This window comes from Mytilus edulis, chromosome 13 (assembly GCF_963676685.1).
Source record: "Mytilus edulis chromosome 13, xbMytEdul2.2, whole genome shotgun sequence".
Classification (NCBI taxonomy): domain Eukaryota; kingdom Metazoa; phylum Mollusca; class Bivalvia; order Mytilida; family Mytilidae; genus Mytilus; species Mytilus edulis.
In genome coordinates this window covers 4,500,059-4,521,935 of record NC_092356.1, presented here as the reverse complement: position 1 = coordinate 4,521,935, position 21,877 = coordinate 4,500,059, and the positions used below count along the sequence as shown (strand labels likewise).

Here is a 21,877-nt window from a genome sequence, read left to right as displayed (position 1 = left end):
AAAGTCAGTCAGGCATTACGTTAACATTTAAATATATAAATGTAAAACACATCCCTTAAGTTCATTGTGATAACTATATTTTGTTACCAATGTAAAACTATTTAACAAAAGGTTTACAATCAAAACAGGAAGTTTCATGCTGCTGTGTCCAATGTAAATCCCCATTACATATAAAAATACATCCCTGTACTATCATCAATTGATTTATTAATATCTAATACATCATGAAATAGATAATAAAAAATCACTCACACAACTCAACAATATGGAAGTCCAAATACCAATGTCAACTTTTTCAACTTTTAGACTAATCATCGAAATACGACGGGAGCACCTAAGATCCATCCCGATGTTTGTGAGAGCGTAGTTGTGAGTTTGTTTTTTTTTTATTTTTTACATGAAATGTGTCTTTTTTTCATGTTATTTTGGAATTATGAAATTTTAGTAATTTTTGCCTCTCTGTTACAGACAGAGATATATAACCAGCATCTATATCAGTCTGATCTATAATAATAGTTGTCAAATAGAACACAGTCAAAAGCCCCGCTCATCTTTTCATTATCAAATGTTTTTAAATTATGTCTTTGTGTTTCTTTGATATCGTTCAAAATTTGGCAATACACATGAGTACATTGCATGTATGTTTCAATATAATACATTATTTTGATTTGCTAAGAGTCATTCGAAAATTAACCTTCATTTCAAAATTAAATCTTATATCCATGAGGACACGAGCAAGTAAATAAAGATGATGTACTACAAGAACCGCTTCCTTCTTAAATATAAGGATGATTGTTAAGAAATTTGCTACTAAAATGTGAGCAATACCTGGCTCCCGTTGTGCTGTTTTACGTCAGGACAAATTAGGTTAATAGTTTCATTTGATTATGCCACAGTCGACACTTTGGCAGGAAAGAATATTGTAGATGTTGGGCCAGTCATAAATATAAAAAATGTGGACCATTCATTGTCTGGTCAGAAGACATTACATTACTCAAAATTTGTAAATAAGCGTGATTTACTTCATATAGTAAAAAGATTGAAAGATTTACTCTAGTTGATCGTTTTGAAATATCTGTGTCATAGAGGACTTCTGATATATTAATTTTGAATTGATCACCGACTTATATTGAAAAACACGTCTGGAAACACCAGTGGAGCAGAAACCTGTTATCTTGTGTAGTAAATGTGATACTGTTTCCGTCATCACCATGCTATGACACCTATATAATCACTCTTCTATATCTCACGTAGTCACTCCGGCTTTTTATCATATTCTGTCTGTGATCACTATGCTATGACACCTATAGAATCACTCTTCTATATCTCACGTAGTCACTCCGGCTTTTTATCATATTCTGTCTGTCATCACCATGCTATGACACCTATATAATCAATCTTCTATATCTTACGTAGTCACTCCGGCTTTTTATCATATTCTGTCTGTCATCACCATGCTATGACACCTATATAATCACTCTTCTATATCTCACGTAGTCACTCCGGCTTTTTATCATATTCTGTCTGTCATCACCATGCTATGACACCTATATAATCACTCTTCTATATCTTACGTAGTCACTCCGGCTTTTTATCATATTCTGTCTGTCATCACCATGCTATGACACCTATATAATCACTCTTCTATATCTCACGTAGTCACTCCAGCTTTTTATCATATTATGTCTGTCATCACCATGCTATGACACCTATATAATCACTCTTCTATATCACGAGGAGTCACTCCGGCTTATTCGTGTCGGTCAATTTTTAATTTTCAGTCTTATGTTGTGTTATTGTTGTCTGTCTTTTGTTGGTCATGGTTTTGTCTCTTGATGTGGTGAGCTTTACTTATCTTTTCTTTTCTTTTTGTGATAGCACCAAAGAAAATTATAATTTACTCATTATAAAAAAGGAAAAATATTTTACGCATAAATATTTCAGAAACTGAAGTTTTGTTTGAGTGGCTCACATTATTTTCCCTTTGTTCCCGTCGAAAGCAAAAACCATATATTTTATGTTTTGAATGGTTTTTTTTTCTTTATCATATAGGTGTACAAATTTTAATATTGTTTTATCAAACCTATGTTAGTTCTACCACACTTCTATTCACACAAACAACGCGTTGTTTAGATAGTAAAATAGACATGGAAACTCTTTATATTGCCCCCTATATGTCATTTGGTTATATTTGTTTTTGAATTTGGTTCCTTTCTCACTTACGTATAATCCATTCCTCATTTTATTCATATCAATTTGTATAGTTCAGGGACGAAAGTGTCTGAATATGCAATGAGCGTGCATTCATGGCATCGATCAAGACATTCAACAACAGAATTATTCCTTTTGTTCACTTATGAAAACAACTGTAAAAATACACTTTAATGGTGTTTACTTATGGTCGACCGTCAAATGGATCATTCGCGATTTGGACATTTTCTGTCATGCAAAATCTAAGTACTTCTACATTGATTATAAACATTATATTTTACATAACTCTACTTCTAGCGCATTTAAAAGTACACCATTGGAATATTTAAGTATAGTGGGTAGATTACGGGCGATAGAAATACATTCTTTTTCACCTTTAAAAGTTCTTTCTAGTCTTATTATTCCAAATCAAGATTATCTTATATTATCAAAAACATTACCAGCTTGCGAGTGTTTGGGAATCGAAAAATGGACGAATTGGATTTGAGCAATAATTTTAGACATTACGGGGAATATGTTATTACAACAGAACTATTTGCATATACAGGTAATATTTGTGTAAAGAAAATATCTTTAACTGGAAATTGTATAAGGCTGATAGATGCAATCGCCTTTCAGAAGATGAAGTACAAACATTGTTTTAAGAATTTCAATCTAAATAATAATAATCTCGATTATCATCAAGAGCTTGGCTGATCGTAAATCTCAATTTGTTTACAAATCTCAGAAGATTCACTAAGAATATACCAATACAAAAGAGATATAATGAACAATGTTACCCCGGTCATCAGGACAAAAGTTAAGTTCCCATACACATTTGCAAAACATACGATGTCGTTATACGATTTCCGTCTTCGCTTGAATTCATCAACGCATCTTTTATTCACAGCCATACCAGTTCAATAAATAGCATCACATTTAAGAATATTAAAACCTTAAAAATCTTTGATTTAACATACTCTTCATTTTACGACTGCACCTATCTTTTTATGGATTGCAGAACGTAGGAGTTCTAAATATGTCACACTTCAAATCCTGAATTTTAAATCCTGAATTTCTTTGTTCGGGTTTAAATTTGGAGTAGCTGATAATGCAAAGTTCTTTATTAAGTATTGGTCTTAAAGATGATCACCATGGACAATTCCACCATGGACTCAAACTTTTGCGGTATATAGACTTTTCAAGGAATGCATTCAAAGACCAATTCAGTAGTTCAACATTCAAAAGTCAAACTGACTGTTTGCAATCTTTGATACTTGAAAGTAATTTATTCACAAAACTCAATGACCTTAACCGGCTTAGGCTCCTTATCTTTGACTACACAGGAAATTGACGCAATTGAAGTGCTATTTAGAAAATCAAATAAGACATTGACAGTCTTAGTAGAGGGAAATCCTCTTGTCTGTAATTGTGCTTCATTAAAATTTGTAGAATGGGAATTTACTATTAAAGTGAAACTTGACAGCAATGATAGTTATTCGTGTGTCGGAACGATGAAAATATCACAAAAACAAATATCGTCTACAATTACTTGCGAATTATGAGAAGAAGATGTATAACGACAATATGGTTATTTTTCTGCAACTTTATTCGGTGTGATTCTATTATTTATCCTACTTGGATATCGTTACAAATTGCATCTACAATACTTTTGTTTATTTATCGGAATGGCCAATCCACTTTTCCGCAAGTCAAAAGAAGAAGCACTTGGAGATGATGCATATGTAGCTTATTGTGATGGGGACTATAAATGGGTGTATGAACCTTTGCGTTCATTTCTTGAAGAGAGACGAAATTATAAACTTCTTTTGTCAGACAGAGGAGATGGGGATGTACGGTCTGGTAAAAAAAAGACTTGCCATTAGTAATTCCATTTCAAAATGTAAAAAGATGATCTTAATTATTTCAAATGAGTTTGTGAACAATGAATGCTACTATTGGGACTGAGCATATTATTGGATTGCAAGCAAAACTAATTGTTATAAGCTTTGAAAGTATTACTAAATCAGAAATACCGCAATGTGTAATGCAAATGGTGTCACTGGACGCCAATGATCACATTCGTAAAAAAGACACATTAAATTAAAATTACATTTTCTGGATATGTTTAGATCTAGCCACGAAGCGTTAATGCAGACAACTTTGTCATTTTGTCATATTATATATGATAAATGATAAGATTATGATATCACACAATTTTCGAATTCATACGTTTTACTTGATATATATGCTGAGATATTTAAATTAGTTGGCTTTGTATTAGAAATAAAGACGAGAAAGACATCAATATATTACATTTATCATACTTTGTTCAATGGGCAAAACTTACCCCTAAGAAAAATAAATTTTGAATATTTTTTTTTAGTCGTGTAGAGTTTTAATTTTACATTTATTTGGAAGTGAAATTGTTATTTATGAAAGGCTTCACACTAAAAAAGAAAGCGGAAGTACAAAAATTCAACGCATCATTCACCAACATCCAAGTACCTAATGAATAAGGAAAATAGGAAGTACCAAAATGCAGCGCATCAATCACTTTTATTGAAGTACTCAATGAAAACAAACAAACAAACATCACGTGACTGTCATTGAAAAGTGTGATACTGTTTTGTAAAATATATGTTTGATAAGTTCCTTGTACCGTGACGCATGCAAGCCATGTGTATTTTGTTCAATATAAATTTAATAGTCTAACAGAATGTGACAACGTTGCATGCAAAAGTGAAGTTTATGTGCATTTAAACGATAACGGTTTTCTTTCATTTAAAATACCACTTCCTTATAACCAAATCTATTTCGTATAAAATTACATATTTTAACTGGTAAAAGCATTCGAACAAATCGAAATAAATGTTAAAATCAGTGACACAAATTAAATGCATCAATAAATAAAACTTCTTCTATTTAAAAATTTAACTGCTGTTGGTTCTTATTAGATTCAAGAAAACATACTTTACATTACCACACAAATATCATTTGGATTATTTAAAAAACAAAATTTTTGAATAGTCTTTACTGTTTTTATACTTATACATGTTATATTTATAAAGATATTGTATTGTTCTGTTAAAGGGATGGCGATGTAAATAGTTTGCTCTAAGCGTTCTTGATAAAAGTAAATCAAGAAAAGCGCTTCTGAAGCATTAAATTATTAAACGTGTTGTTTTATTTTTTTGTTTTTTATAAAAAGTAAACCGTAAAAGGCCAACCCGCTTTTTAGTCCGGCCGATCGGTGAAAAAAATGCTCAAATAATGAGGAAAGCTCCAATTTTTGCATGATTGTATATCTTTGTGTACTGAGCAATATTAGCTATGAACCCACCCTCAAAATTCAAAATGGCGGCTTATTTCAAGATGGCTATTATAGAGGGCTGCTCAGAAATGACTATTAAACAATTGTCCTAAGAATTTTTAGCAGATACAAAATCTAATGCTAAAAGAACAGCTGAGGTTTATCGCAATATAAAACATAGCGAAGCTCGAATTGATGAAATATGTGTTGGTCTTTTTACGTTTCAAGCTGAACAGAAAGAGGCAATGAATATTAATAACGAAGAGATGAGAGCAATATCTCAGCAAATTCAGCAGTCTGAAGACAGGATAGACCACAAGGCTAGTAATAATTAGTTGGCAGAATTGATGTTCAGACCAATAAGAAATTCAATGTTGTGGTGAGACGAATGGACAAGCTGGCAACAACTGAGGTCAAAATTTGACCTTAGCCAGTACAACACAAGTTTACCAAAAGTACACAACACAATTCATGCCTTGGTTCTTTCCCAAATTGAAGTTCGCATGAACCATCATCCGCGCCAACTCTGTTGAATGTGTCTTCACCTTAAGTCAAAAGTCCTATTTCAGGGCCTGAGGCCCTGCATGAGACAGTTCAAATTATTGAATAACAATCTCCATTTAAGAACAGTATGTTCAAACCTCTAGTAATAATTAAGGATACCAGCAAAAGGCTTATGTGTCTTCCTACGCACACTCACTATCTACTAATAGTTGATAATATCTGGTTCAGAGCAGCACACTATTACAGAAACAATTTGGTGCAAGTGGATTCTATCAAGTTTTTTCAATGATGAATGCAGTCCCTACGGGCTACTTACGGTATCCTCCCTGTCGAGTCAACGGCAAATCTCACATTTATCACTCCAATTATGACAACCGCGTCAGCTCCTGGAGCTCTTACAGGCTTCCAATAACAGCAAGCTAACTCCACTGACCGATCCAGGAAAGGACAAAGGAGTGTGGCAACAACTATTCTCCTCATTGGAGAGAGAATATACCAGATAGCAAGACAATCTTGGTGCAAGGGACCGGAGCCGAAGCCCACAGCTCCAAAAAACTCATTTAAAGAGAATCATTGACTTGGGAGGCGTTCATTTTCCAATTTGTCCGAACTGCTGGAAGATGGCAATTGGAAAACAGGAAAAATGTGTGTAGGCCACAGATTACCATTCCGATGTTGGCTTTGAGTACGATCGCAAGGTATTTAAACACAGATGCTGATTCATAGGCCTTAAAAAACATTAATCTGGAGCAGCGCTTCAACAAGTAAGACGATCAAACAAGATTGGAAATGAAGCATTCCTCCGTCGATGTAAAAACAAAGATTCGTAAAGGCCTGTACATTAATAATAGAGAGAAACCAAGAAACAGTCAGCAAGGCGTTAACACAATTGAAAAACTCAATAGCAATCCAGATGGCGATACTAGTATATGGATCAAAAGTGCCAATTATGACCATCGACAACTCTACTTTGCTGATGACACAGTGTCACCGACAGATAAAATAAATATTTTCAGTCGTTTGGATAATGTGGTACATATTAATCTCACACAAATTGTCACAAAACTAGTTGATGATATGCTTTCCACTAATCAGCATAACCGTGGATTGGCCGATCAATATAATCTCGGTTCTTCTGATAAAAAAATCATGGATGATCTCCAGTTCAATGGAAGAACACATGATCAATATACACGTTGAAGATTTCCTGAACAATACAATCGCAGTAGATCGCCAGATATAAATACATCCAAGCTTAATCCCTATTGATCAGCAAAACCCCCACTAAACTAGAGATCATATAGTCCCTAAAGACAACGGTTAACATCTCCAGAAATCCTGGTTATTTCAGACAACGGTCACTTTCACTAGGATACGCAGTAAATCAAAGTGCAACCCCAGTAGGCCAACGCACGATTCCAAAGTATATTGGCCGATAAACATCACCTCATCACAAAATCGAACAGAGGCCCGCGGACTCGTCCGATATTCTCTTTAGACGAACCATTTGAAAGAGCTTAGTAAGAAGTACTTTACATCACCAGAATGTGAGCATGATTATGGACACTGCTGCAAAAAAACATTAGTATATGAGAAGTTAATTTTGGCAGACAATGGAGATTTGGAGAACGTAACGCTTGTTATTGGGAAGATTATCAAGAACGACTCTCGACATTATTAGAGTAAACTTACAATGGGACATGTGCAAAGAGCCATTAACAGACGATGTTATACTCAGGCTAGATATTTTGGACACACTAAGCGCAGTGATAAACCTGAGTACTCCCACAATGACCATCAACAATAAAGGGATAAATGCGGCATTTGTTAATAGTGGGAAGTGACTTTCAACTCAGCATATTTGCATAAAAAGAACTATCACAGTTCCGCCAAATTAAAACAAAAATGACTGTTACCATTAAAACTAATAAAAGTGCTAACCAGGAGTGCATTTTAGGACCTTGCTCAATGAATTGGATTCGCACGTAGTTGAAAAAAGACATAGTTGCCCCTAACCCATTTTAAATAATGACAATCATCTGATCCGCCTGATGAAAGGTACGAAAGGTACACCTATTGATTACATGGAATAATTTGACGATGTAGTAGGTACGACAGATGAAAACGCGATAAAAAAGGGACGAAATGTACCAGAGGGACAGTCAAACTCATATATCGAAAAACCTGACAACGCCATCGCTAAAAAAATAAAATAAAAACAAATAAGTGACGTAAGACGCATTGAAGAAACACGAGACAAGGTGCCCTCGGCACTGCCTCAAAGTTACCTACTATTCCAACACGTTTAACCGACCTATATTAAGGTTCAATCGATTCATTTCAACCTATTTCATTCCAACCATTAAAACTGAAAGCGTTTAAAGAATAATTACAATAACATGTAACATATTCATTAACATTTTGAATTTCACTATTTGTTTTTGAATATGCAGCCATATTTGCAAATGTATGTGTTATAAAAATAACCAATTTTTTGTTTTATATTTTAAAATTAATTGATAACAAATTCAAGAACATGAAGTCCATTTTTAAAGAATCATTACTTCAATTTCCGGAACTATATGGAATATCTTTAGCACAATCTTAGTATTCATACCTTTTTCCCGCCATCTTGAAAATGGCAGCCATATTGGATTTTTCAGAGTGGGTCCATAGCTGAAATCAAAGGGTATATTACCAAGAACTACTATGCAAAGTTTCATGCTTTCCTCATCAAGTGGGCAATTCTGCTCTATATCTTCACCAATCGGCCGGACTATTTCTATAGTTTTACTGTTACAGTAATGAATAAAAAATTTTATGTAGATTTTTTTTTATATCAGTTTGCTTTATATTTAGACAAGATTGAGTAATTGTAGTTGAAGGAGTATACATCAATGCGACAATTTTCAATAAGAAATGAAATACACATAATTTTTTAGTTTTTTCTGATATAATGACTATTTGTTTAGTGGCATTTTAAGATTGTTTTTAATCTTCCAAAATTAAGCTACCCTAACAATCCACAGATGGCATTACATTAACACATATTATATATGTAGGCCTCTAAAGTGCGATGGCACTATAAAGTGCGATGACCACGCTAAAGTACAATTATGGTCTACGCTAAAATAAGATGTTGTCTCACGCTTAAGTACGATGGTAAATCACGCTGAAGTGCGATGGACCAATAGGGTAAGGTTTGATGGTTTTAAAATAAGTTAACGAACATTCAATGTAAATATATTCCATTTTTAAAATCTGGTATTATAAGGTATACCATATGTGATAGGCATATAATCTTACAGTAGTCTTTTAGTGATTGATACATAAAGTTAAAGACCAACAAAGTTATTATGCAGCAAAGAGAGTTTAGGTGTTACAAAAGAGGGACGAAAGATACCAAAGGGACAGTCAAACTCATAAATTAAAAAAAACTGACAACGCCATGGCTAAAAATGAAAAAGACAAACAGAAAAACAATAGTACATATAACACAACATAGAAAACTAAAGAATAAAAAACACGAACCCCATTAAAAACTAGGGGGATCTCAGGTGCTCCGGAAGGGTAAGCAGATCCTGCTCCACATGTGGCACCCGTCGTGTTGACTATGTGATTACAAATCCGGTAAATAGTCTGAATTCGGTAAGTCACATTCATGAAAGGGAAGGGGATTGTAGTTACGATATGTCTTGTTGAATAGTGTGATAACTGGGTAGCTTGCCGTTCACACGTTGTAGTCTAGTACTTATTTGAACACCTTCCTTTACTACCGTCCTTTTAAATCACAAATACAAAATTCGATTATTGTTGGAATATATAACATTCATTTGATGCATATTTTAATTCAAATAATAGAGAAAGGCGATTGGTCTCTTTTTATTGAAACAACTTCATAGCCATGTTATATTTACATGCTATGTCTACACTATAACGATTTAGCCGACAATTTATAATTAACGTATGAACACATGTAGCCTTATTTGTTTTGCCGACGATACTTTTCAATAAAATTGAAAAGGTTCTCACAGGGACCACAAAGACAACTGCTATATAAATAATGATTCAAATGTATCTGTTTGTTTCCAATAAAATCTGGACACAGGATGTAAATGTGAATACTACTTGTATCAATAGAGCCTTAAGCAAAACGGCCGACTGCAGGATTCAAGCTCATTTTTCAACTACCAAAATAAATCCCCTTTGTTTTAGCCATCAAAGCACAGTTAGGGTTAATGTTATTTAGTCATTGACATCTGGTTTTAAAGTTCTTAATGAAATATTTGTGATTTTTCATCCGGTGTGTTAATTTTTAGTTTGTATAAACGACTGTTAACGTCATAATCCAACTACGTTTCTTTCGCCTATACTTTCGCAGACCAGCGGACTTAAGCGTAAGGAGGAATCGCATTTAAGCGTATACCATCGCACTTTAGCGTGACCATCGGACTTTAGCGTCCCCATCGCACTTTAGAGTCCTACATATACATCCATGGATATATTTGTTAAATACTTGAGTGTAGTTTTGTTGTCCTACTGTTTAAACATTATTTTGTTATTTCTACTTAAATTGATTTCACGTGTAACAGTATCGTTGGGGTTCGTTGTGTCGTATAGTTCTTTGTATTTTTTTGATTTGTTGTTTTTCTATGCCACCATTGGATTATCAGTTTGTTTTCGACTTATTAGCCTTAATATGTTCTTGGTGTCTTTCGTCTCTCTGGTTAGTTTAAGTTCAAAATATTCTTGAGATGCTATTCTTTTTAAGCAACTATCTTACTGACAAATGGGAGTTTCAATGTGGAAACACTTCTACATAAGAAAATTGGATATGTTTATCAGTGGAATCGTTGAATACACAAGCAGTGTGTGTTGTTTGGTTAATGTACAACTGATTTTGATATAATTTGACACATATAGTTACTAAAAATAAAATTATAAATTGGCGTAACGGTAACACAATTTTTATGTTTTAATGTTTTAATTAAACTCATCAGGACTAAATTTAGTATATACGCCAGACGCCTGTTTTGACTACTGGGCATGTGATACCCTCAGGGAAATAAATCTCCACCAGCAGTGGCACCGCCCTAGTGGCTGTAAATAAACTCACCATAGATGTGCAAACACTTCAAAATAACAGACTTGGATGTTTATCGAAACAATCGTTGAAACTAAAGCAATTGTGTTTGCTCTTTGGTTAAGGTACAATTAATTTGAATATAATTTGAAATATAGTTACTCAAAATCAAATTATAACTTGGCGTTAAGATATCCACAGCATGTTACAGTATAATGTATTTCAATTTCCCTAATTCATCACATCTGATAGAACTTTTTTATTGTTTTCATTCATTGTCGCATATCGAGCTTTCTTGCTAAATTGGTTTACATTTTTCTGTCATGAATATGATGTTGTAGTTGTCATTCGTTGATGTAGTTCATAAGTGTTTCTTGTTTCTTGTTTCTTGTTTCTTTTTAAATAGATAAGACCGTTGGTTTTCCCGTTTGAATGGTTTTACACTTATGGAATAACTTTTGGGACCTTTTTTAGCGTGTGGTTCAGTGTGAGGCTAGGCTTCGTGTTGAAGACCGTACGTTGACCTACATTGGTTTACTGTTACTGTTTACAATACCTTATTGTAAAACTAAGGTTTTTCTCCCTCAGGAATAGATAACCTTAGCTGTATTTCCCGAAACTGTTAGGACTTTTAGTTATCAATGCTCTCCAACTTCGTCCTCTAATTGGCCTCTTTAACTTTTAGATTTGAGTATCACAACTGAGTCTTTTGCAGACGAAACGTGCGTCTAGCGTAAACACAACGTTTATACTGGTATTTATGATTAGTTTATTTTTATAAATTGTGAATTGGATGGAGAGTTGTCTTATTAGCACTCATACTACCAAATCTTCTTATATCTATTTGCGTGGGGAAAACAGTTTTCGATTCCATGTATCGTGGTTGGCACAAATGAATGGACAACGACATATACAAAATGATATTCGGGTTGTACATTCAATATTTTATATCTATCACATTGTACAAATCATTTAAACTGTTAAAAGAAGACATTTCAAATCATTTTTGTAAAACATAAAAGAGACAAGGAGGGGCTCTTATAACGGCAGGATTTCAATGAATGCGTGTATTAAAATGGTGTCATTCATTTTAACCTATTCTTCAAATTGTACGTACTTGTTTACCTGATATATAAGGTAATGTTCAAAAACTAAGATATTGATCTGAATATTGATAACAAGAAGTGGTATTTAAATGGGAAGAAAAACAAAGACCATTGCTCTACTTCACATTATTTCCTGACATTGCATTGTATTCAATATAGCTACGTCCTGATAAGATATAAAAATATGAAAACTTTAAATAAACAGATATGGTTTGTATCATACACATAATTAGCATACACTCAAGCATGTCTGTTTAACAAAATGATGTGACATTTTTCTCATGATTACAACCGATGTTAACTAGTAATCTAGAATTGTATAAATGAAAGTAAAACTTCAAAATTGGGTTGCGGCCGAAGCACTTTTCTGAAGTTACCTGCACAATAAACACCAATTTAAAAAAAGAAAGAATATAAATCAGAGCAATGAAATAGTCTTTTGTATTGCACAAATAGTAAGTATATTCAAGAATTTCAAAATTATGACTTTTGTGCTAATTTGAATGAACAGGTTAAAATAATCTCGATAATTTGTACATAAACTATTGTGGGAAGTCTTCTCATAAAATGTCAAACTCATGTATTTGACCTAAAACGCCATTTTTTTTTTTTTTTTTATCAAAATATATATAAGCGTTTACCGATAATGATATTTTACACATATGACCGTCTGTAAAAAGATTTTTGAATACATTTTTGTTAAGGGAAAATTGTTGCTCATAACTGTAAGCACATTTAGTCGTAGTTTAATGAATTGGTTTCTTTTATTCCTTTCGTTAATATAGTGTTCATCATATCTATAGTACCACCGTGCAGGTTCTTAATGTTTACTTTTTTGCATACGCTTTAGACTGACAATGCATTTTTACAATGAAACAACAATTGTTGAACAGCATTAATTGAAAAAAGTCACTGTCCTTCATTAACGTTGCATTGCTTGATCTAAACATTTCCAGAAAATGTTATTTTCATTTAATGTGTCTGTTTTGCGAATAAGATCGTTGGCGTCCAATGACATCATTTGAAGAACACATTGCGGTATTTCTGTTTTGGTTATATTTTCCAGGTTTATAACAATTATTCTCGCTTGTAAGCCCAGGAAATGTTCAATTCCTACAGTAGCTTCATAGTATGACCAATCATTTTTAACAAACTCTTTTGAAATCACTAAGATTATCTTTTTGCATTTTGAAATTGAATTGTTTAAAGCAAAAAGTCTATGTTCTCCAGCAAGGACATCTCCTCTATCTAACAAAAGAAGTTTATAATTTCGTCTCTCTTCGAGAAATATGCGCAAAGGTCCATATACCCATTGATAGTCCCCATCGCAATAAGCTACATATGCATCATATTCAAGAGTTTCTTCTTTTGACTTCAGGAAAAGTGGATTGGCCATTCCGATAAATAAAAAAAAGTATTGTAGGTGCAATTTGTAACGATATCCAACTAGAATGAATAAAAGAAGCACACCGAACAATGTAACTGAAAAAATAACCCATATTGTCGTTATACATCTTATTCTAAAAATTCGCAAGTGATTGTAGACGATATTTGTTGTTGTAATGTTTCCATCGTTTTCGACACACGTATAACTACCATTGCTGTTAAGTTTCACTTTAGTAGTAAATAACCAAAATTCTACAAAATCTAATGAAGCACAAGTACAAATGGCAAGAGGGTTGCCATCTAATAAGACTGTTATTGTTCTATTTGATTTTCTGAATAGCACTTCAATGGCGTTAATTTCTTTAGTTGTCAAGTAGGCTATCTTGTTATTTCTGATGTAAAGGAAACTTAGACGGTTGAATTCTTCTAAATTTAAGGGAACACTTGTGAATAAATTTCCTTCAAGTATCAAAGATTGCACACTGTCTAATTGACTTTTAAATGTTGAAATTCTGAATCGGTCTTCAAATGCATTTCTTGAAAAGTCTATATACTGCAAACGTTTGAGTCCATAGATGAATTTACTGTGGTGATCATTTTTTAGGCCAATGCTTAGTGAAGAACTTTGCATTATCAACTGTTCCAAATTGACGGCAGATTGTAGAAGGTATGGATTTAAAACACTACATTTGAAATGTGAAACATTACGTATTAACACGTTCTGAAGTCCATTTATTGTGTAATTGCAGTCGTCAAATGATGTGTATGTAAAATCAACAATTTTCAATCCTGTAATACCTTGCAATGTTATACTGTTTATCAGATTATTTCGTCCGATTATAAATGATGCATTTAGAAATTCGAGTGAAGAAGGTAGTCTGATAGACCAATCTGATCGAGTATCGAATATAGCTCTGTGATCCAGCGTTCTTGTGCCATTAGTGTTTTGTTCTCGAATGTTTTCAATGGATCTACTAGTTATCTCAGAAATGTCTATTCTTTTGATATTAATTAAGAAATTAAAATATAATACAATAAAATCCTGATGATAATCAAAGTCATTGTGATTTAAGTTCAAAGATTCAAGACAATGTTTGTATTTCATTTTCTGCCATTCCAACCCAAAGATAATCTTTTTACGCAAATGTTACCGATATATGCAAATAGATCGGCCGAAATAACATATTCACCACAATTTTTAAATTATTGCTCAAATCCAATTCATTCATTTGTCGATTTTCAAACACGTGCAAAGCTGGTAATGTTTTTGATAGTTTCAGAAAATTTTGATTTGGAATGATAAGACTAGAAAGTAATTCTAACGTTGCAAAAGCATCGATTTCTATCACTCGTAAATAACTATTGATATTTAAATTCTTTAATGGCGTCCTTTTGAATGATTGAAATGTAAAGTTATGTATAACAACACTCTGATAATCAACTTCGAAGTAGTTTAGATTTTTCATGGCAGAAAATATCTCAGAAAATGTTCCATTTGATGGGCCATCATCACAAATCAATGCTGTAATTCTGCAAACATCAGACTAGGACTCTCTTGGATACGTTGACAGCAAAGTATGTGAAATGGAAAGAACTCTTAGCTCAGTTAATGGTGCAAGAACGTTACTTTGAAATTTTTTCAATGGATTATTTAAAAATTTTAGGTTTTTTAATTGAGTCAAATTATTGAAAACTGATTGGTCGATTGACGTTATATTACAGTTACTCATATCTAGAAAGCTGAGTTGTGTATATCTAGTAAATGGTTCCTTACCTAAAAGGCCAAGGTCATTGTTAGCCAGATATAACTCTGATGTATTTCGTGGACATTCTTTTGGTATGAATGTTAGATTCCTCGAACTACAATCACATCTCATTCCCTTCATACTAAATGAAATATTACAATGTCCAGAATTAAATTAACGAAAAAGTACAATTTACACAAAGAAAGAATAAACATAGAATTGTCAACATTTTGGTAAAATTAATGTGCAGATCTTTAAAATTTCATCTGATTCCTGAATATATCACCACGAAATGAATAAAACACAGTATCATTAAATATCTTTTGATCGGTTTTTCAACATTTCAAATGAAGCTAGTCAGGCAATACGTAAACATTTAAATATAGATCTGTAAAACTTATACCTAAAGTTCATTGTGCTAAAGAGCTATTGTTACCAATATTTTAATTGTTTAATTGTTAAACAAAAGGTTTACAATCAAAACAGGAAGTTTCGCACTACTGCGTCCAAATTGAATGTAAATCCCCACTACATACAACAATACATCCATATGATGTCGTCGGTTGCTTAATTAATATCTTATTATATGATGAAATTGATAAAATAGATTCAAATTATTTTTTTTAATCATCACTGGGTTTTTACTTACATGAGCATCACGACGGGAGCACCTAAGATCAACCCCGTTTTTTATAAGGATGTTGTGTGTTTTTTAGGGGGGGGGGGGTCTTTTTACTTCTTTTTTTCATGATGTTATTAACACTTTTGCCTTCGAAAGTTTAATTTTTTATCTCTTTTACAGACAGAGATATATGTTACAATAATTCTGATGAAATAAATGAATTATTTTTGACATGCGACATACGGACTGAAAAAAGCATCACCATCACATACTACAGTAGTAGAGCTTAAATCAATCTTTAGAGACCCGTGAGTTACAAGTATAACTAGCACACCGAACAATGTTACTGAAAAAATAGCCCATATTGTCGTTATACATTTTATTCTAAAAATTCGCAAGTGATTGTAGACGATATTTTTTTTGTAATATTTCCATCGCTTTCGACACACGAATAACTGCCATTGCTGTCAATTTTTACTTTAGTAGTAAATAAACATTCTACAAAATCTAATGAAGCACAAGTACAAACAAGAGGGTTGCCATCTAATAAGACTGTCATTGTTCTATTTGATTTTTCAAATAGCACTTCAATGGCGTCAATTTCTTTAGTTGTCAAGTAGGCTATCTTGTTGTTTCTGATGTTAAGGGAACTATGTCGATTAAAGTCGGCTAGACGTAGTGGAATACTTGTGAATAAATTTCCTTCAAATATTAAAGTTTGTAAACTGTCTAATTGACTTTTAAATGTAGTATTTCTGAATCGGTCTTCATATGCATTTCTTGAAAAGTCTATATACAGCAAATGTTTGAGCCCATGGAGGAAATTACTGTGGTGATTATCGTTTAGGCCGATACTTAGTGAAGAACTTTGCATTATCAACTGTTGCAAATGGACGGCAGATTGAAGAAGGTTGTTATTTATAATTCCACATTTGAAATGTGAAATATTAAGTCTTTCCACGTTCTGAAGTCCATTTATTGTGTAATTGCAGTCAAACAATGAAGAGTATTCTAAATAATGTATTTACAAGTCCTTAGTTCCTTTCAATGTAAGGCGGCTATTGATTGGGTTTCCTACTACTTTGATACAAGATATATTCAGGATTACCTACTACGTTGATACAAGATATATTCAGGATTTCAAGTGTTGAAGGAAACAATAATACAATACCTGGAGAATGAAAGGAAGGAACATTGATTAAGGATTTGTTATCAGTTAGATCAGTCTTTTCAAGCGTGCGTCTAGTTCCATCTTAAATTTATTTTGATTAAATTGATTGTTGTTACCCGACATGTCTAATCGCCTCAGATGTGTAAATAAATTGATATACCATATTGTCAAAAGCTGGTGAAAATCAAAGTCATTGTTACTTAGGTTTAAACTCTCCAAACAATGTTTGTATTTCATCTTTCATCTTTTACATGTTTTGTGTTAAATTTTACATGGGGTTTTCAGTTTTTCCCTTCTTTGATATGACATATTCTTTATATTTTGTTCAACATTTCTTCTTTTTTGAATATACTAGAAAAAAGACTGTCCGGACTCCACGTTCGGTGTTTGTTTTGTTAGATATTTCATTTTCTCTGTTATGATCTGATGAGGTCAACACTTTTTAGTCGTAAATATTTGCAAACTTAGTGATATTCAGATATTTTGAACTCAGCATCACTGACGAAACATTAATTTCCAAATCGGTATAGTTTTTCTTATTTCAGAGAATAGATAAAGGAAGTTCAGTTTATCCCTATCTAAGACAAAATATTTGTACCTACATTTTATTATATCAGTTAGATAACTTATATGTCATCATTGGTTTGAAAAAAAACCTGTTATCATAAAAATTAACAATTATTGATCTGTTTTAACTCACTTACTGCCTTCTCTACATTGTACTGATAAGAAACCTAGCTAGTTTCAATTTACGGCAAATTTTTACAGCCAACTCTTCATGTTTTTATTCTCCTTTTTATGTAGTTTTTATGCATGTCATTCATAAGTACACTACGAAAAAGTTCTAATTATTAATGATTGTTTTAATTTACCTACTTCACACTCTAAACAAATCAAATATAAGAAAAATAGCTAGTACCAAATAAAGGAAAATGTTCAAAGCATACTTTTAATGTTTTTATCCACATTTTATGTAGTGTTTTGTTCATTTAAATAATATACTACGAATAGTTATAAAAAGTGCTGCCTATGTTACAAAACAAATAAGAATATGAAAAGAAACAAAAAAAATCAATTTACAACCAAATTCATTACGTGTGTACACTTTTTGTATGGTACTTTTTTAGTTTGTACCTTGGTTTTTAAAGGCAAATTATAAAATAGTGTGTAGATGATATAAGAACGTGTAATTTAAATGAAAAAGAAAGTTATTATTCGGGAATACAAGTTCATATCAAAGGCAAAGAGGATGACCTTTAATTGATTAATAAAATCTTCAATATATTGTGATGTAATATTAGTAGTTAAACAAATTAATGTAAGGAAACACACCCTAGATCGATTTACTATTTACATGATGTAATTGGCCCTGTGTGTACACATTTTGTAATTAGACTTTAGTTTTAATTTTCACCATGTTTAATTTACCTAGGTTTTTAAATATATTACAAAGTATTGCGTAGGTGTTATAACTACGAGTAATTCAAATACAAACGAAAGTTGATATTACGGAAATACACAGTTCATATCAAATTATATCACAGGAGGATGGCAGGTAAACAATTTTTTTATAATGTGATAGAATATTTACCAACTGCTGTTTTTCAAATGTAAAACATTGCAAACGTGTTTTATTTTAATTAAAACGAAAGTAAATATTACAGAAAGACCCAACTCTAAAACAGACAAAGAGAATGACAGGTAAACCATATAATTTTATTTCATATAAAAAAGTAATTTCATTTTATTTTTAAGTTTTCTTATCTCGCAGACAACAAAACCACGAAAATGATAAACACATCATGCACATGAACAATCTGGAATACATCATTATTTCAACCAGTCCTCTTTCTTTGATTTTGATATCCGCTAATTAGACTATACCCTCTAAGCTTATGCCCAAACTTGTACTAAAAAATATCAACATAACGATTGGCACACGTGTAATATGTTCTACTTAGGCCTTGTGCACACCAAACATCATGTACAGTAAACATGTTTACAATTAGTTTAATGTAATGTACACTAGTTTCACATTGAAGTTGTTACGTCTGTTCACCTTGTTTCGTTACCTGTACATAAGATGTGTTTACACTTGTAAACTATATTTCCTTTAACAATTAGTTTAATGTAACATGTGTAATGTACACTAGTTTCACATTAAAGTTGTTCACATCTATAAACCTTGTTTAATTACCTGTACATACGATTTGTTCACACTTGTAAACTATATTTCCTTTAAATGCTCATTACGTTGAAACTGATGCATATTTTTGCACAACTTTTTCAGCAGGTAGGTAACGACAATTTGAACTAAGAAATAAAAGGTTCTGTGGATTTTTCCAATTTGTTTGCTATCATCCAATAGAAATGAATAAAAACGTTCGCGCGAAATAAATTCTGATCAGACCCGCCCTCCACCTTTTTTGCTTCTTTATAAATGCAATTTTGATGATTTACTGTAGTGTTAAGATACTAAAGATGTCTCGATTATACATTAAAAAACGTAAGCTCTCTCAGCGTGCTTACTTCACTTTTTTAGTCATGCATTTATGAGTGAGTTGTTGTTGTTTGAGAAAATACCAGTGGCAAATATTTCTGTGTACATCCAGTCGATGATCATACATTTCTGTCTTTTGTATTTGTTTCAAATATGTTTTTTTGCGGATGAGTATTTGGCAAAGAGAGGGGGTAATGCTTTTTTAAAATTATTTCTAAGTTTATTTTAACGGATATGAGATACTAGACAGACAAAACAATTTACCTTACTTTTTATAGTAATGTATATATTAGTGAATCGTTGTTTGGGTAAAGACCAGTGGCAAATATTTCTGTCTACGTCCAGTCGATTCGGGAAGACCTTTTTAAATAAATTATGTGTTCGGCAATGATGATGTTTATGTCTTGATAATGGGTCAATAATAAAGCTACGCACATGTAAAGTGTTCTTAAAACATATAAATATATCAAGTTTAGCCAAATATTATTGTAAAGAACTTGACCAATATTTGATATAAATATCAATTTTAATCAAAAATCGTTTCTTTTATAAATATTCAAGGTGAAATAAGTATTTTTAATGCCTTGTTTTATGTACACTTAACCTACACAAGGCCTGCATTGAGTATCGACTGCATATAGACAAAACATGATTTACACTACATGTAAACATTGAGTTTTATCAATGAGAACGTAATTGTGTTTTGTTTATGTGTGAGTAACACTATCACAATACCGAGTGTAGGTCAATGTGAACACGGCCTTACTCTGAGAAAAACTAAGTTTTGGAAGGGTTGGTGTCAATTTTCCAGTTTTGTCTTTGCTTTGTTGTTTCTTTCAAATTCATGATTTTTGAACATGAGAATGTATTGAATAATACACGATGGTTTCGAATTATACATTCTAGATACTGACATTGTTATCACCTCTTATTTATCTTTGTGAATATCACTTTAACTGTTTAGTCTATTTTTAAAAATATCCATGTAAGGTGGTTTGGTACTTATACATCCCGTCATTGTGTTATTCGATGTCGTTATGCTATGGTAAAATTTTGTATTCTTATTTTTCATTGTTGCTGATGTGCTTTATCTTTATGCCTTTTTGTGTTTCTTTTATGACATGTTTGTTTGTTCTTACAGTAATACAGATTATAACATAATGTTGACTGATGTACCCCTATTTCTGACATTTTCAGCTTATATATCTCTTTATTTTGTTCACACATCGTTGACAATATATTGTCATTTTGTGCAACTTTCATAAAAGTGACAAGTTTAGGTAGTTATAAAACTAGTTTTAATCCACCATTTTCTACATAAGAAAATATCTGTACCTAGTCAGGAATATGACAATTAATATCCATATGTTTGATGTGTTTGCGGTTTTGATTTTCGATTTTGATTATGGACGTTCCGTTTTTAATTTCCCTCGGAGTTCTAGATGGGTCTGTGAATGTATTATATGTACATGTAAGCACATCTAAACTATTTTGCATTCACTTTCGAATGGTTTTGTATACAGAAAGCGTTGTGAACGGCTGATTACGTTTAGATAGTGTGTATGGTACTTTAGATTTCATATAAAAGAGAAATCGTGTTTATATCCACAACTTTACATGTTGATAAACCATTTATTTAAACACAATAATTATTTATATATTGAGGTAGTTTGAAAAATACTCCATTTGCAATGTTTTTTGCCATTTATAAAAATTACAAAGTTAAAGTATATTGCTTATAAGGAATCATTAGTACGTCTTTTTAGAATAGGAACGAACATTTTACAGAAAAATACATATTGCAACTAAATAAAAACAAGCTTTTGAGATTGTAGTTAATCAACAACTTAAATTTGTATTTTCTTTCAAACTTTCAAATGAGTATGAGCAACATTTTATTTTATACTATTCTGTGTTCACATAGAAAATATAATTTAAAGGAAATTACATCACCATAGCTTGCAAACGACTTATTTGTATTGTAAACAAAAAAAACCCCAAGTTATGCTATTTTTAGATATATTAACTATAATTCACGATGTTTGGTTGTATAATAGAATTACATAATAAGGTGAAGTTCTTTGCTTAAGGTGGTATGGGAGTCTAAAATAGAAATGATAGAATTTATGCATACTTTGCCAAAACGTAGTATCTATTGATATATGTCGAAAAATATAATAAAAATGATAGGTCCCCGCGCAATTTCTCAAGCTACAAGACGGGACAAAATGACACATTTTGTATGGATTATACAGGA

General features: G+C 32.1%; 1 protein-coding gene across 2 annotated transcripts in view; it reads left to right on the top strand.

Moving 5' to 3' along the window:
* LOC139500654 (uncharacterized) overlaps window positions 1-21,877 on the top strand; it is a 110,225-nt gene that overhangs the window by 75,728 nt on the left and 12,620 nt on the right. The window contains exon 1 of one of the 2 annotated variants that reach the window (XM_071289415.1): window positions 18,591-18,675. The exons of the other annotated variant lie outside the window; for it this stretch is intronic. Coding sequence (XP_071145516.1) covers window positions 18,669-18,675 — 7 coding nt within the window. The 5' untranslated portion in view covers window positions 18,591-18,668. Of the gene's footprint in view, window positions 1-18,590; window positions 18,676-21,877 lie in introns of those variants that run through there. 2 annotated transcript variants of the gene reach the window in all.